The following is a 14,900-nucleotide window of genomic DNA, read 5'->3' on the forward strand; positions in this document are numbered from 1 at the left end:
TGGTCTAGCCCTGCCAACAGTTGTTTTTTAACTTCCTGTTTTCTCTGTACGGCATCGCATATGTTTCTTTTTATCCTGACTGAATCTTAAAACGGAGATGGATGAAACAAATGTGTTTAATGACAACTCTCACGTCCTCTCTTTCCCTGGAGGCCCTTTTTAGGAATGTTTAGAAATTTCTTCAGTAAATTCCATTTAGAAAATACACATTTTGTCTTGCATTTTTCCAAATCATAAGAATAGTTAGAATCATAGAATCATAGAATCATAGAGTTGGAAGAGACCACAAGGGCCATCGAGTCCAACCCCCTGCCAAGCAGTTGATTGACTGTCTGAAAGTAAACCTGCTATACAGATTTTAAAGTGTGTGTGTGCGTGTGTTAATCAAAAGTACATCCATCTCACAACGTTTTCCTGCGTCATGTCCCCCCCGCCATTTCCAAGTGGACATTTTTACTTTTTAACTAAGAGTTATATATTTATATGGGGCGTGGGTGGCGCTGTGGGTTAAACCACAGAGCCTAGGGCTTGCCGATCAGAAGGTCGGCAGTTCGAATCCCCGCGACGGGGTGAGCTCCCATTGCTCTGTCCCAGCTCCTGCCAACCTAGCAGTTCGAAAGCACGAAGTGCAAGTAGATAAATAGGTACCACTCCAGCGGGAAGGTAAACGGCGTTTCCGTGCGCTGCTCTGGTTCGCCAGAAGCAGCTTAGTCTTGCAGGCCACACAACCCGGAAGCTGTACGCTGGCTCCCTCGGCCAGTAAAGTGAGATGAGCACCGCAACCCCAGAGTCAGCCACGACTGGACCTAATGGTCAGGGGTCCCTTGCTATATATTTATATATTTAACCTACTCTGTATGTAAATTGTTTTATTGATGGCTGTCATATAATTTACTCTCCTAGTAATTTGAATATGCTGAGGTGCTTTCACAGAGACCGGACACATTTCAAACTATGTACTTCCCCCCCACATAAGTAAATCCCTCAGCCGCCGCCACTCTCCCAAGCATCTTGACCAGCAAAGGTTGCGCAGGCACCCTCACTGAGCTAGAGGGGGACTATTAGGAGTTAGCTTAACCACAGGAAGTGTTTCAACTTGATTTTCTACCTCCCTAAGATTTTCTTACCTTCATCACTCATAGGATGCTAAGAGGTGGCTTACATGAGCAAATTACATTGATGAACCCCCACCCCCACCCCCGGTATGTAGAAGAAATCTAAGCTCTAGTCAGTTGTTGACTAGATAAAACATACTCATATTTATGTGCAAATTATCTACAAATTGTATTTTGTTCAGTGGTCGTAGTTCCTTTATCCCTTCCGATGTATCTCGGTGACTTTCCATGGGATGCCTGCATTTATTAAATTATGGATTATGCATTTTGCACAGACTGGAAGACTTTAAAACATTTTTCCATAAGTATGGCTGGAGGTAAACAACCAATTTTAGCCCAGAAAATAGCTTCTGCTTCTGTCAACACGTTGTTTATTTTCTCCCTGAGATAAAAAGTTCAGTTTTCTGATATTTGTACCAAGATAAAGTCAGTAAACAAGATTAATATAGTGTGGAAAAGGTTGTCAGCAGCCCTGGCAAAGGAAATAAGTTGCCTGTACACAGAACATACTGTAAACTGAATAAAAGTGTCAGGTCCACCATGAGATAATGTGATCATGAACCTCTAACAAAGCATGACATAGGCACAGTCGGCTTTTCTTATAGCCACAGTGTAGAAAATGGATTACTATATTCCAGGGATACCCACTGGAATAGCATGAAAACCTCATTTTGAGATTAATACAGGATGCAACTGGAGAGCTGAGCCAAATGTTTACCTCCAGCATTAAAGTAACTATTGAGTTGTTAATGTTATAATCAGTGGGTCATACAAGTATTTTTATTTTCAAAATCCTTAGAATTTCAAAGCCTGTGCACCTGTCTGGAGAGAGGGTGCTTGTTTTCCAACTTGTAAGTCAAGTCAGCTATGAAAATAAAAGTTTTATTTGTCCTCTATGTTTAGGTTAATGAAGAAAATCCCGTAATTTTACCTCCTATCCAGTGAAACTTAATGCAGGTGTATTTCAGAGAGTAACAGCAATTTTTAACACCGACTGTGTGAACACGCCCTTACATTATATAAGGATGCCTGCGCTCAAAAGCACCAGGCCATATAAATGCTTTGGCTGTCCTGAAACCAATTATGGTGACAATTACATAAGCATCCCTGACAAATACATTTGTATTACAAAGACTGGCTGTGACATGTTTGTAATAAATAAATACTTTCTTTTTTTCAAAAGTGCTGTAGTGTATCAACGGGATCCTGTAGATTGAAAAGATCAAAGACTGCTGTTGCACATACATGGCTTAAATCCACTCCTAGTCCAGTTTTCTGAAAAGATTAGGTGGCAGACACTACAGTAAGCAGGCTACATGTGGTCCATATATAGTCTGTGGCAGAAATCATAGGTATATGTAGATTTCTAAGTAAAAGCTGTTTAGAGGATTAAACATTGCAGTCGTATCTACAGATCATCCAGTGTTCATCCTGGTCATATGTCGCCCTGTCTTGATGATGTGCATTTCAACGCTTTAGGAGTGATGACTGCTGTGCTGTGTGCTACTCTTCCCATAATTATGCATGAAAGTGATTCAGTTACCAATTGCACCACTATGAACACCTTTTTCAAACTCACTATCTTAATTGATTTAAACTTTGGTAGCAATTAGAAACTTCCAGAGTTGGGTAGGGGAGAGGCATGGCTGGGGTAATATTATGAACTGGGTGCCTACACTATGAATAAAAGAGGTAAGGACACACACACTTGCCTACCTGTGTATTCCTGGGGGGTTGGACTAGATGATCCTCAGGGTCCCTTTCAGTTCTGTGATTCCAAAGTAACAGTGTGTCTTGGGGTGCTTTCCAATACCTCTGTAGGATCATTGCTCCCCAAAACCCTGATGACCAGCATTGGAAAAAATGGAAAACATCACACAAAGTTTTTTACATTTTTATATATATATATATATATATATATATATATATATATATATATGAATCAGCTGAAGCTGATAACTGACTTGTTCATCACATGCATCTTATTAATGGTGTTGGTGACTGACCTTTGTTTTCTTTCATTTATTTCCTGCATGCAGTGAGTACTGTGTGTTCTTAAATTCCTGTATGCAACTTATAAAACTTATTTATGCCTCCTTTAGAATACTGCTCCAGGCTCATGCGTCAACAAGAAAGCTGCACATTTGTCCCAGGAGTCTCATCACCATGAGTAAGTATCCATGTCAGGTTTATCATTATTTCAACTGCTTACTTTAGATTTGTCCCTGTTTTAATTACATCTTGCATTTTACCCTAATTGTCCAGTCTATCAAGACTGTTTAGAATTCTGATCATGCTCTTGAGAACATGTGCAGTTCCCAGTACTGTTGTCTGGAAAGATGTCTGTGGGTTAACCCCCCCCTCCCCACCCCCACAGTTCTTGCTATACTGTTCCTGTGTGCGCATAACATCTCTTGCATTCTGCTTGTAAAACCAGAGGTGTGGCTAGAAGAAAAAGAAGCACGATATCTTTCTTGGGTCTTCTATAGCTTCCTTTCCAGTAGAGCTGTGGCAGATGGATGCAGTCCAGGATTTTCATCAGAACTACTTGTTTTGATTGGCCTTCTCTTTGCATATTGTCCCATTTTCTGGATGGAACCTGGAATATTATATTTATGGAAGTTTTGAATCTGTTTTATATTTTTCTGTAACATTGCTTTTTTACTATTACAGTCATAACTCGGGTTACAGACGCTTCAGGTTGCATGTTTTCGGGTTGCACACCACGCTGAACCCGGAAGTACTGGAACGGGTTACTTCCGGGTTTCGGCGCTCACGCCTTCACAGAAGCACTAAATTGCACTATGCACAGAAGGGCCGAATCTCAACCCGCATCTGCTCAGACGTGGCGCTGCGGGTTGCGAACGCTGCAGGTTGCGAACATGCCTCCCGCATGGACCACGTTCACAACCCAAGCATCCACTGTATTCTTATTTCCATTGTAGTTGTTGTAAGGCACTTTGGACTGGCTTTGCCTGGAACATTTTAAGATAAAAGAAAAACAGCTGCTTTTTGTCCCTGTGTCTCCACAGTAAGCATATGGGAGGGGGTAGGTAGGTTTGTACACGGAGAAGAGAGATTTGCACATGGCCCTTTAAATAGTATTGTGGCAACCTAAAAACTAAAAGAAAACACCCAGAAAACTTATTTAGTGGACTAGAGCAACTTTTTATGTATGAAGTGCTATCCTAACTTGGTAAGTATTTATACACACATAGTTGGAGAGAGAACAGACAGCAGTTAAGTAAGCATTGAGGTCAGAGAGAAATGAAATGTACATAACACCAACTGCGACAATTGCATTAAAAATGTGAATGTATGTAAAAAAAAATCGGTGATTATTCACAAAGCAATGTTGGTGATAAAACAAACTTCTTGGTGTTGGTGAGCTAATAAACACTGGTAGTGAGATAAAAAGGCTAAACGGTGATATTAACTCTACAAATGCCCCTTAGTGTTTGAATCCTGCTAGGGCAGCATAATTCAAAGTCTGGTGAACAGTTCAACTCACCCCATAAACTAAGAGGAAAAACTGTTCAGACACTTGGAGAGATACAGTGCTGTTCTATCAGTCCCTCCTACTTGCTCAAATGGAAACAGAACACATAATTCCACGCTGGGTTGCATTTTAGAGATATTAAGTCAGCAAACCTATGCACACCATGTGTTTGTGTGTTTGTGTAGCAACAGTAGTAGCAGTGCGTAGGCATTAAACCCAAATCCTCCAAATTAATAAGCATGCTTCCAATAGTTGTAAACACTTTTTAAGATTTCTGTTACTCTAAGTAATAAGAACGTTAGATTTTAGCAGCACCCACACAGAGAAAATATTATTAAATGATGTAATATATAAAGAATTTCAGAATCTGTGGCATGAAACTCAATATGATTTAGTATATATCCACTTGCCCAAGCAGGATAAATCCACAGAATGAGATACATTCTTATATTCCTCTGAAAACTGCTATAGACCTTGAGAGTTCTGTAAAATATCCCATTTAAATAAATCATAGCCAAAGGCTACATTTTTCTGGTGGACAATAAAATACCCGAGAGCACGCATAGGCTGGTCATATGACAGCTCGTGCTTCAGTTAGCTATGCTACTAAACCTTTTTTTTTTTCCCTCCCTCAGCCATTGGTTTAGCCCTGGGGCTAGGAAGGAACATAGCCAGGTAAGAACCACTTTGATCAAGAACAGTTTATTTCATATATTTGAAGGTTTTTAACTGTCGCCTGTCCGTACAACAGGAGCACCAATTTCTGAAATAAGGAGCAAAATAATAACTTTTTTTTTTTTACTGAAAACATCTGAAAATACTTTAACAACAAATAGCTTACCACAAAAGGGTTGTGGGTGTAGGCCCAGTAATTATCAGCATTCCAATTCACTCTCGAGGATATTTCAGTGAATTAGGGGAGTCTTGTGTGCAGCAGCATGTGTACACATCAGAGCCCCCATGTGTGCACAGCAGAGTCTTTAGAACTGGGCTGAGAACATTTCCAGGGGTCTTTGCTTTGTTAAATTGCCTCTCTGAACCACTGATAATCTTTTGAGGAGAGCAGAGTCTTCATAGAACCAGAATACTAGATCATGAAAATATAGATATTCCGCTAGCTGGTGTAAAAGAGGCCTTGATAATACTTTCATTTCACATATATTGGATGCATGACAAACACCTGTGTTAGCAAATCACTGTAAAGATCTTTCAGGGCTATAACAAAAATGGAGGCCGCAAAGTGGACATAAGCAGCAATGGCAGGTATAATGGTATGGGGTTGCTCGTGCGTAAGTTGCCGCCTCTCCTGGCTATGTTGCCTTGTTAAACCTTTCTGTCTGGACAGCCCTTCAATTCGTGGCTGCCTCAGTCGCTAGCAGAATCCGTCAGTGGGCGTTTCTTAAACCTTTTCCAACATAAAAGTTGTTTGACACCCAGTCTCCTCCTACTTTCTCTGTGCGGAAGTCTTCTGCGCAGGGAGGGCGTGGGTAGCGGAGGACCAGTGCTCTCCCCGCTGGTGTCCGGTGAAGAGTCTGGGAGCCCTCTCGCCGATTCCCCCATCTGCCCCTCCTTATTCCTGGTGTTGCACTGAATTGCTTCCCCATCTGCTGAGCTGCCTCTCTCCCTGCTGGGCCCTTCTCCAGCATCATTGGAGAGCCTTCCCTCCACCTCTATCTCCGATGTCAGTTCCCTGACAGCAGGGAAGAATAAGTGGAAAGTGACACCAGCCGTTGTTGACTGACCAACAGGTATTATTTGTAAGCTAGCAAAAAAAATTGGGCAGCACAGTTTTAGCTTTTTGGTTGTTTCTGAAAGGGACCGTCAAAGTCACAGTTACAGCAGGAAAACCACATTCATGAAAAACCCTTTACATTTCTATTCTGAGAAGCCTCATCTGGGGCTCCATTTGCTCTAGGCCCAGTCCTGCAGCTGCACTCACATTCAGGTTCTTAGGAACCCATTCTATTCCGCTATGGCCCACTGGCATCAAGAAGGTTGTTCTGCCCTTATATACCCTTTTGTGGTACTTATAGCTCTGCTTCACCTTCTCTTAACCATGAAGGCTGCCACCTTTTGACATTAGAAAAGGGAGGAGGAGCCCACTATCTTGTGCACTTATCATTGTCCACCAAAACTCAGTGCTCTAAAACTCTAAAGAGGTTTAGGGTGGCACTTGGAGTTAATTAAAGTTATATTCTTCTTTTCCTTCATGGATCTCCAGTTGCATATATAGACACACTGACCAGACCTAGCACCTATTTAGTTCAGCATGTGTTTTTAGGGCACGCTCTAATTGCTGCTTGCTCCTGCCCACCTAGCAGTTCAAAAGTACATCAAAGTGCAAGTAGATAAATAGGTACCGCTCCGGCAGGAAGGTAAACGGTGTTTCCGTGGTCTGCTCTGGTTCGCCAGAAGTGGCTTAGTCATGCTGGCCACATGACCCGGAAGCTGTACGCCGGCTCCCTCGGCCAGTAAAGTGAGATGAGCACCGCAACCCCAGAGTCGGCCACGACTGGACCTAATGGTCAGGGGTCCCTTTACCTTTTACCTTATAAGCAGATAAATTACAAGGCTTGCTAATAAGCATTGTTGTTTATAGTTTAATGAAACAGGAATTCCAAGATAATGAATAAAGGAATCTCTGCCATATCGATAGGATAGTTCAGCTATAAAGCAGAGATGTAAGCAAAAATAAAGTCTCTGGCAAGCATTTTAAAATGAGTGATACTAGGAACTCACAACATACAGTGGTACCTCAGGTTACATACACTTCAGGTTACAGATTCCGCTAACCCAGAAATAGTACCTTGGGTTAAGAACTTTGCTTCAGAATGAGAACAGAAATCGTGCAGTGGCGGCGCAGCAGCAGGAGGCCCCATTAGCTAAAGTGGTGCTTCAGGTTAAGAACAGTTTTAGGCTAAGAACAGACCTCCAGAACGAATTAAGTTCTTAACCCGAGGTACCACTGTATTAAGTTCCCAGGGCCATATTTAGGGGCAGAAAACTGACTTGGTCACCAGGCTTCCATCTGCCTGACTGTGCTCCACACCAAAATAGCACAAAAAGTTCACCTTCACGTCTAAAGCTGCCAGTGCTGAACTGTGTGGCCAGGGTTCCATTGAAGTTAAGGATTTTGTATTCTCTGGAAAATGAACATTGTCTGCGTATGAAATGGATAAATCATGCATGCAAATTGTTCAGCAAAGACACAAAATGGGCTGCAAGCACAATAGAAGCAACGTATTCAACAGTTTAACAAATGGAGAGGGGCCCTGAAACTGCTCCTCACCTGGAGCTCCGTGTGATATTGGTGAGGTACACCCACATTCATCTTCTTAGAAATGCATTTGATACTGGAGTTGGGCAGTCTTCAAGCATAGGATTTAGGTTTTAAGCTCATTAGCGGGCTTTTTTTTCCAGTCTAGCATCATTTTCTTGTAACTGAAGTGGCAAACTGAAATCCCTAGTTCCTCCAGTGATTTGTTTACAAAAATCCATCACAAAGACCTCTCAAGTACAGGTACAATGATTTGCTTATCTCATTTGCTTATTGAATTTTATTCAACTTTATTTCCATTAAAGCAATAATCTTAAGTGCCCTTTTGAGGTTTGTTTTCGTGCTAGTGAGTACATACAGCTATTTTTGCTGTGCTCATTATTTACAAGTGTCAGTCTTCTAAACATAGGTTTTTAATAATAACTAATGATGTGGTTTAACCTTAGGGGGAGGGGACTTCTTACTGTTGCATAAAATTGTGTTGTGAAGTTTGAACAATGAGGAAACAAACCTAAGATCTTGGTGAGAGCAGCCAAAGGGCTGTTGGGTCCCAAATAGTGGGGAAATGGTGGGAGGATGTTGAAGGTTATCATAGATCCATAGGATTCTAAGGCCCTCATTTGCTAAACACACCACCTAAAATAGCCCTGAGATGCTCCAGCCCTGGAACTAATTTATTAACACCCCCCCCCCCGGAATCAATGGGAGGGGGGCATTCCAGGGAAGGCAAGATGGAAAATGCTCTGCCCCCCCCAACCTCCCATTATAATCACTGTGAACCAGCAGGGCTTGGGATTTGACAGTAGATGTGTTGTGGAATCCTTCCTCCCCACCACCAAAAAAAGTAAGATTAGGATTGTTGTGTGAATTAATTATGAAGCTTATACTAATTTCAAAAGCCCCTATTGAAATTAATGTCAGAATGAAGATGGGTGGGAGAATGATTTTTGCTCTGCTTTCCTTTGGACCACATCAGCAAAGCTGAGAAGCAGAGGGTCTTGTTGTCTGGGCAGTCCAGGACCTCCATACACACCGCCCAGTCTTTCGCCTCGGGGAGGTCACTTCGGTGCTGCTAACACAGCAGTTTGACTTCACCCCTGGAGGCGCACTCCATTGTCTCTCAAGACAGACGGGGATGCCAACCCAACCCATTACTAAAATCTTACTGAACTTCATTATAATTCTCAATCCAGAAATAATGGCAAAGCAGTGGGATTGATATGACAACAGTAATTATGAGGTGCTACTTTTATCTATTACTAATAATGTAGAATTTTAGCATCTATAATCATTATTCATTCTTACAACAGCTCTGTCAGGTCCTTATTAGTCTCATTTTTAGAGAGTTTATAAAACAGTAATTTCAGAGATTTGAACGTGAGCCTCTAAAATCGGTTCCTCTAAGTACAAAGCTCTGTTGCTGCTCATTTCAAATTAAAGGAGATGGTGAAGTTACAATATTACTGTGATACATCTTAAAGCTAAACATATTGTAATGGCATAGTACGCTTTGAATTACTAATTAGGCATCTTGACATGAAACTTTACTATAATACAAGACTGCCTCTGTAGAAGAAGGCGTATAGGAATAAATGAGAGAGGATCTGAATTAAAATGTAGGTAATATCGTATTGCCATTTCAGTAGATGCACTTTGGATAAAGTATGTCAGGGCTGTCAGGCCCTTTGCTGAAACAACGTAGTACAAAAACATGACAAGGCTTAGTAGGACTTATTTCTAAAAATGCAAGCATCATTGCATAGTTTTTATATGTCTTCTGAACTTTCCGTGTAGCTTCAACTCCTGCGGGACAACCGATCCGAGAGAGGACACAAGAAAAACAGTTCGGTGAAAACAGCTAGCAGGTGAGCTAAATATGCAATCCAGTTCACAGTTTAAGTGAGATCCCTAGCCAATATTTTTAGCTAGTACCCAAACTGCTGATATAGAGACGGAAAGAGAGATGCTTTCTTTGTCTGGTCAGCTGCTATCTGTCTGCCACAGAAGCTCTCAAAAGGGGTCCGAAAAGTGTTAATCAATTGGACACAGATATCCGTGTATATAGTTGTGTTGGAAATACCTTGTATTGAAAGGGGGCTGGTATGTATGCTATACTGCTTAGATTCCATTTATCATGATGTGGATATGATTTTCCCACTTGGAGAAGTTGTCCTCTAATCTGTACGCATCATGAACTTGAGTTTAAAATGAAAACTTGCAGTCTCCCAAATTAAAAAAAAGCAATGTATCTGCTTGTCTCTTCTTCTTTCTCCCCACAAGCATTTCAAGTGTCCCCTTTTGTTTTGTTTTTCACAATATTAAAAAATGAGAGAGACTGATGGAAAAATTAAGAAATGGATCTCTTGGCTTCCAGTGCATCTACTTGCCAAAATAACAGCATTGGGGTTTGTTTGTTTGTTTGTTTGTTTGTATTTAAAATGTTCTCTGAAGAATCTGAAAACTCTTACAAGGGGTAGGTTGAGTTAGTATTAAAGGAAATGAGGGATTAATTTGAATTGTATTTAAACAAAACACTGCAAAAGATTACATCTTGTGCTTTCTCATTTTCTTTTTAACACAGCTAGCTTAGTTGATCTTGGGACTATTGTGATGATATCTGGACTAAATTATAGATGTATATTTATGTTATCTTTAATTCTGGTATTAATAACTACAGGTTATGTAAAAAAGGGGGGTTCAGGGACACTGGTGGGGGACCTGAGAACAAGAAGTTCCATTATGCCTCTATAGCAAGCCTTTTCCCATTAGGTTGGTGGGAAATCCCTTTCCATCTGAATGCAGCTTGTTCATTTTCTTCTGATGATACAGATGACTATATTTTGTTACACAGATGTGACAAATAGAATTACAGCTGCTCTTTATTTGATCTTCTAAAGAGGCAAAGATGTGCAAGTGTTACGCCTGCTCCCTTTCCCCCACCACGTCATCTGTTGTTTGGGAAGGAGTCCTAATTTGCAGTAGATAGAAAATTATTTGTTGTGTTGCAGGTTTGCCAAAAATAAATGAAACCATTAATTACCACATTTTTTGAGCAGCTGTTAATAGATTGGGGTAGGAAAACTGTACATTACACTTACTGGTTAATTACCAGAACTATAATTGTTTGATGTAGCTTTTGTAGGAAATAATGACAGCCCCAAAAAGGTGGAAACAGATTGTATACAAAGTGAGCATCATACCTTAATGGCAAAATGCAGGAATGTTTTTCTTGCTGTGTGTGTGTGTGTGTGTGTGTGTGTGTGTGTGTTTAAGGAAGAAATACAGCTATTTGTTCCTCCTGCTCACAGAAGGGTCAACCCAAAGGCAAGATAATTTCAGGTGACCTGAGCTCTCAACTGAAGGGGACTGGAATGCAGGGTAGAAGTAGGCAGGCAAGTTAGGAAGCAGGCAGACTGAGAGAGTGAAGGAAGCAAATGCCAAAGCCAGGCTTGGAAGCGTGTATGGAAACTAGTGGGTGGGATGGTGTGGAGAAGAGGATTGAGTCCTCCTCAGCCGTCACCTGCTAGCAGACACTGCATCACCCTGTAGCAGAAGAGGGAAGAGAAGGGATGTAGGGCCACCACCAACCCTACTAAGAAGCCAGGCTTCTCCCTCTGCCACAATCACCTGGCAGCAACAGGTACAACCAGCTGCAATAGAGGAAGCTAGAGAAGAGGTACCAGACCACTTCACTGGCACCATCGAGACACCAACAGTTTTTGACTCCTTCTCTCCTTCAACGTTTCTACCTCAGCGGCTAGTTAGAATAACTTGTAACCTGTGCATTTCTTCTTTAAAAATGTTTAGGGGTACTCTCATTTTGACTCAAGAATACCACCATTTTATAGTTCAAATTGGGAAAAATAAATGCAGTAATTGGACAAAAGTACAAAAAATCACAAAATGTTTAGGGGAATTGCGTACCCCTGCGTACCCTCCCCCCCCCCCCGAAAAAAGTGCAGCTTGTAATTAAGATCTTGCATCTGAGTTTCTTTATTTCTTCCTCCCTCCCAGTCCTTTTTCCTTTTGTGTCATGCCCTTTTAGACTGTAAGCCTAAAAACAGGCAGTGTTTTGTTTTGAAAGGAACTGTAAGCTGTTTTGACTGAAGAGCAGGAGATTAATAATTTCATTAAAGAAATAATGAATAATGCTGGGACAGTGCTGCCCTTTTCACCTTTCATTCTATAACCATGAGTAGCTCAGGTACAAGAAACAGCATCCTGCCTTACCTGCATCAATTAAGTGCTTTTTTTGTTTTTAAAAGCGGTAAAAAATGAAAGTTTCAGGATTCTAGCAGGAACTGGCACGCTGAAAACTAAATTCTTGGGAATCAATGGTTTGTGTCCAGTTTGGGGCAGGCAAAAGAGGAAGGCAGAAATTGATTTCCTCTCCCGGTTCTCCCCACATCAACCCCCTAAGCATCGGGGGGCTCCTGAATAGGGTGGGCTGAGGGAGGAGGGGATTGCAAAAAATCACACAGAGGCACCTTCTGTGAGCAAAAGCTCTCCTCACACAAGATGTCCCCACCTGATTTTCAGGAGTGCCTGCCCACCACCACCATGTCACAGCCCAAAGGGCCCATCCTGACCCTTTGAAATGGGTTTTGGGGAGGCTGCCAGAGAAGCAGGAAGTGGCTGGAAAAATCACCTTCTACTGTCACTTATTCTCTGGATGTAATCTGATATGTTTCAAGTTCCTACCAAGCCTATTAACAGTCCTGGTATTCATGCTTAAGCTTCTGTCAGATAAGATCCACTGGTAACAATATTAACCCAAATGCTTCACGCAGGCTTACCTCCTTAATATATATATATATTTTAAATAGTGGTGCATTTATTAAGTTAGGTTGCTTAAAACTGTTGGAAAGAGGAGAGGGTGATTGAGCAGGAAAGCACAGAGAATTAACACTTCTATAGCACTCGCAAATTAAGAACGTGTGCAGAGCTTTATCATAGTAGCATGTCACTGACAAGAATGTTTTTTCATTGAAAGGCAGGTTTTTTCATTGAGTTATGCAGCAGGCTTGATCAACATCTCAAGTGCATTCCCCACCCCTTCTAAAGTCAGTGTGAAGTTAATCTTTTTTCACAAGTGGGCTGCAAAGCTTTTGCAGACTTTTCCTTTCCTATACGTTGCTGCCGTTAACTAAAAACACAACAATGCTCAGTTGAATAACAGCTTGCTGCAAATCTGAAATGGTTTTTTTAAACAAAAAACAGCTTTCCAGAGAATGATGAATGATATATTTTAATATAATGATATATTTTAATATAAAAAGATCAATCTTAAATGCACATAGTTTAAAATATACCAACCAAGGTTGTTTCTCCTTCAAGGAGACATTGCAAGCAGAAACAAAAATTCAGGCCGCCGTATAAGCATGCCTGCAAAAACAACTAAGAATTTAGACATTTTAATTTAAGCACAGTTCCTTTTTCTGCATTGGGGTATACTCCAGTTCAGTTTGTACTCACAGAGCTGGTGCTTACATAATGTGTCTCACAAAAGGAAGCACAAGTTTTCCCACAGCCAAAAAGAATTCTTGATTCTCCCAAGTCTGGTGTGTTTTCCAGCTGCTCTTGCCTTTGTAGCCTGACAATATTCTGTGGTGAGGTGGATAAAAAGCAACAACACATGGTTAAAGAATGGTGCTGTGTTCACATGTAATACCAAGCCATAGTTAAAACCAATGTATTTTAGCAGTAAACAAATCATTGTTAAGCTGCTGGGCAGGGTTCACACAAAACGCAAAACCATGTTTTATTAAACTGTGGTTTATTAGTCTGAGAACAACTGTTCTGAGTTGTTCCTTACCATAAAATAAAGCCTGTTTTTAATTGGTGTTTTGTAAGACAAGCTGTTTCTAAAAATGTGTATGAAATCCTAGGCCAAAATACTAGTGGTAGATTATTTCTGCAATAATATTTTATATTTTATTCCTTTTACAATTGCCTTTTCACGTTTTTATATCGTTTTTGGGCCTGGGTGTCCTGAAAATTGTGCTCTAATCATGTTGGTTTAGTAACAAACACAGTTTTGTTACCTTTGACTTGTTTGTGAAATGAAATATTGGTTTAGATTTGCCTTTGTCTAATTCACACACTTTTGATCAATTCCAACTCATGCCCAATTATATTACATTGCATTAACATAATTCAACAGATGTTGATATTTAAATGCTTTCTGGCATTCACATCTTGGACAGCTGTCTCAGAGCTTGGGGAAAAGGCAAACATTTAGAGTTAAATGCTGAACATATGCTTAAATTACTAATTAGAAGCAAGTAAAAACAATGCATTATCCTTTCTAAGGACAGTAAGACTCTAATACAGATATTTTAAAGTCTTTTTTGCTTGGCATAAAGTTCATGAGTCTCTGGAGGCGTGGTGGTGCAGAGCATTAAGAATAACAGTACAATTGGACTTTATTTCCTGCCAGGTTTTCTTTTAAAAATGCAACCTGCTTATTGCAGGTAAATCTATGACAGCCTCTGACTTTGAATAAGGTTTGGAACAGCTAGGAGGTGTTAGAGTACTGTGCATGGAGATGAGAATTTATTGGCAAGAGAATCCCCCCCCCCCCCCCCACGTTTCATAGTCACATTATGTTACTATTCCATATAAAACAAATGTGTCACCATTAAAGCCCCAATCTCAGCATACTGGCATTGTATAAAAGGAGTTTGACAGAGCTGAATTGTTCCATCACATCTGTTTAACATTTAACCAAAAAAGAAAAAAGAAAGGAAAAGAAAAAGGAATGGTCATAGCTCTTGTTGGTTAATACAATGGCATTCTTAGTAGTGTGAAAGCAGATGTTGCAATGGGTGTTGAGCCGGTGATGTCATTGTTATAGCTAAGCCTAAGGAAAGGCTTCAGAGCGAGGCAAGCCAATAGCTGGATTCGGTGTGAAATTCTGATTACACCTGCCCAGTGCAAAATAAGACTCAACTGCATTGGTTTTAGAAACTGCGTTTAAAAGATTTTACACCGCCTGTCACCCAGCATA

At 40.7% G+C, this 14,900-nt stretch overlaps 1 protein-coding gene and 1 long non-coding RNA gene across 12 annotated transcripts in view; one reads left to right on the forward strand and one right to left on the reverse strand.

The window, feature by feature from the left end:
- Positions 1–14,900, forward strand: part of GPATCH2 (G-patch domain containing 2) — a 101,772-nt gene that overhangs the window by 56,552 nt on the left and 30,320 nt on the right. For all 7 annotated transcript variants that reach the window (XM_081000549.1, XM_081000551.1, XM_081000553.1 and 4 more), the window contains 3 exons: positions 3,218–3,285; positions 5,250–5,289; positions 9,686–9,756. In XM_081000549.1, the coding sequence (XP_080856675.1) occupies positions 3,218–3,285; positions 5,250–5,289; positions 9,686–9,756 (179 nt within the window). The remainder of the gene's footprint in view (positions 1–3,217; positions 3,286–5,249; positions 5,290–9,685; positions 9,757–14,900) is intronic.
- The window catches only part of LOC308474390, a 104,257-nt gene that overhangs the window by 3,750 nt on the left and 85,607 nt on the right, over positions 1–14,900 (reverse strand). For 3 of the 5 annotated variants that reach the window (XR_013984680.1, XR_013984681.1, XR_013984682.1), the window contains one exon: positions 13,186–13,495. This is a non-coding gene — a long non-coding RNA (uncharacterized lncRNA). Of the gene's footprint in view, positions 1–13,185; positions 13,496–14,900 lie in introns of those variants that run through there. The other 2 variants (XR_013984678.1, XR_013984679.1) reach the window with 2 other exon arrangements.

This window comes from Podarcis pityusensis, assembly GCF_964106645.2.
Source record: "Podarcis pityusensis genome assembly, chromosome: 3".
NCBI classification, from domain to species: domain Eukaryota; kingdom Metazoa; phylum Chordata; class Lepidosauria; order Squamata; family Lacertidae; genus Podarcis; species Podarcis pityusensis.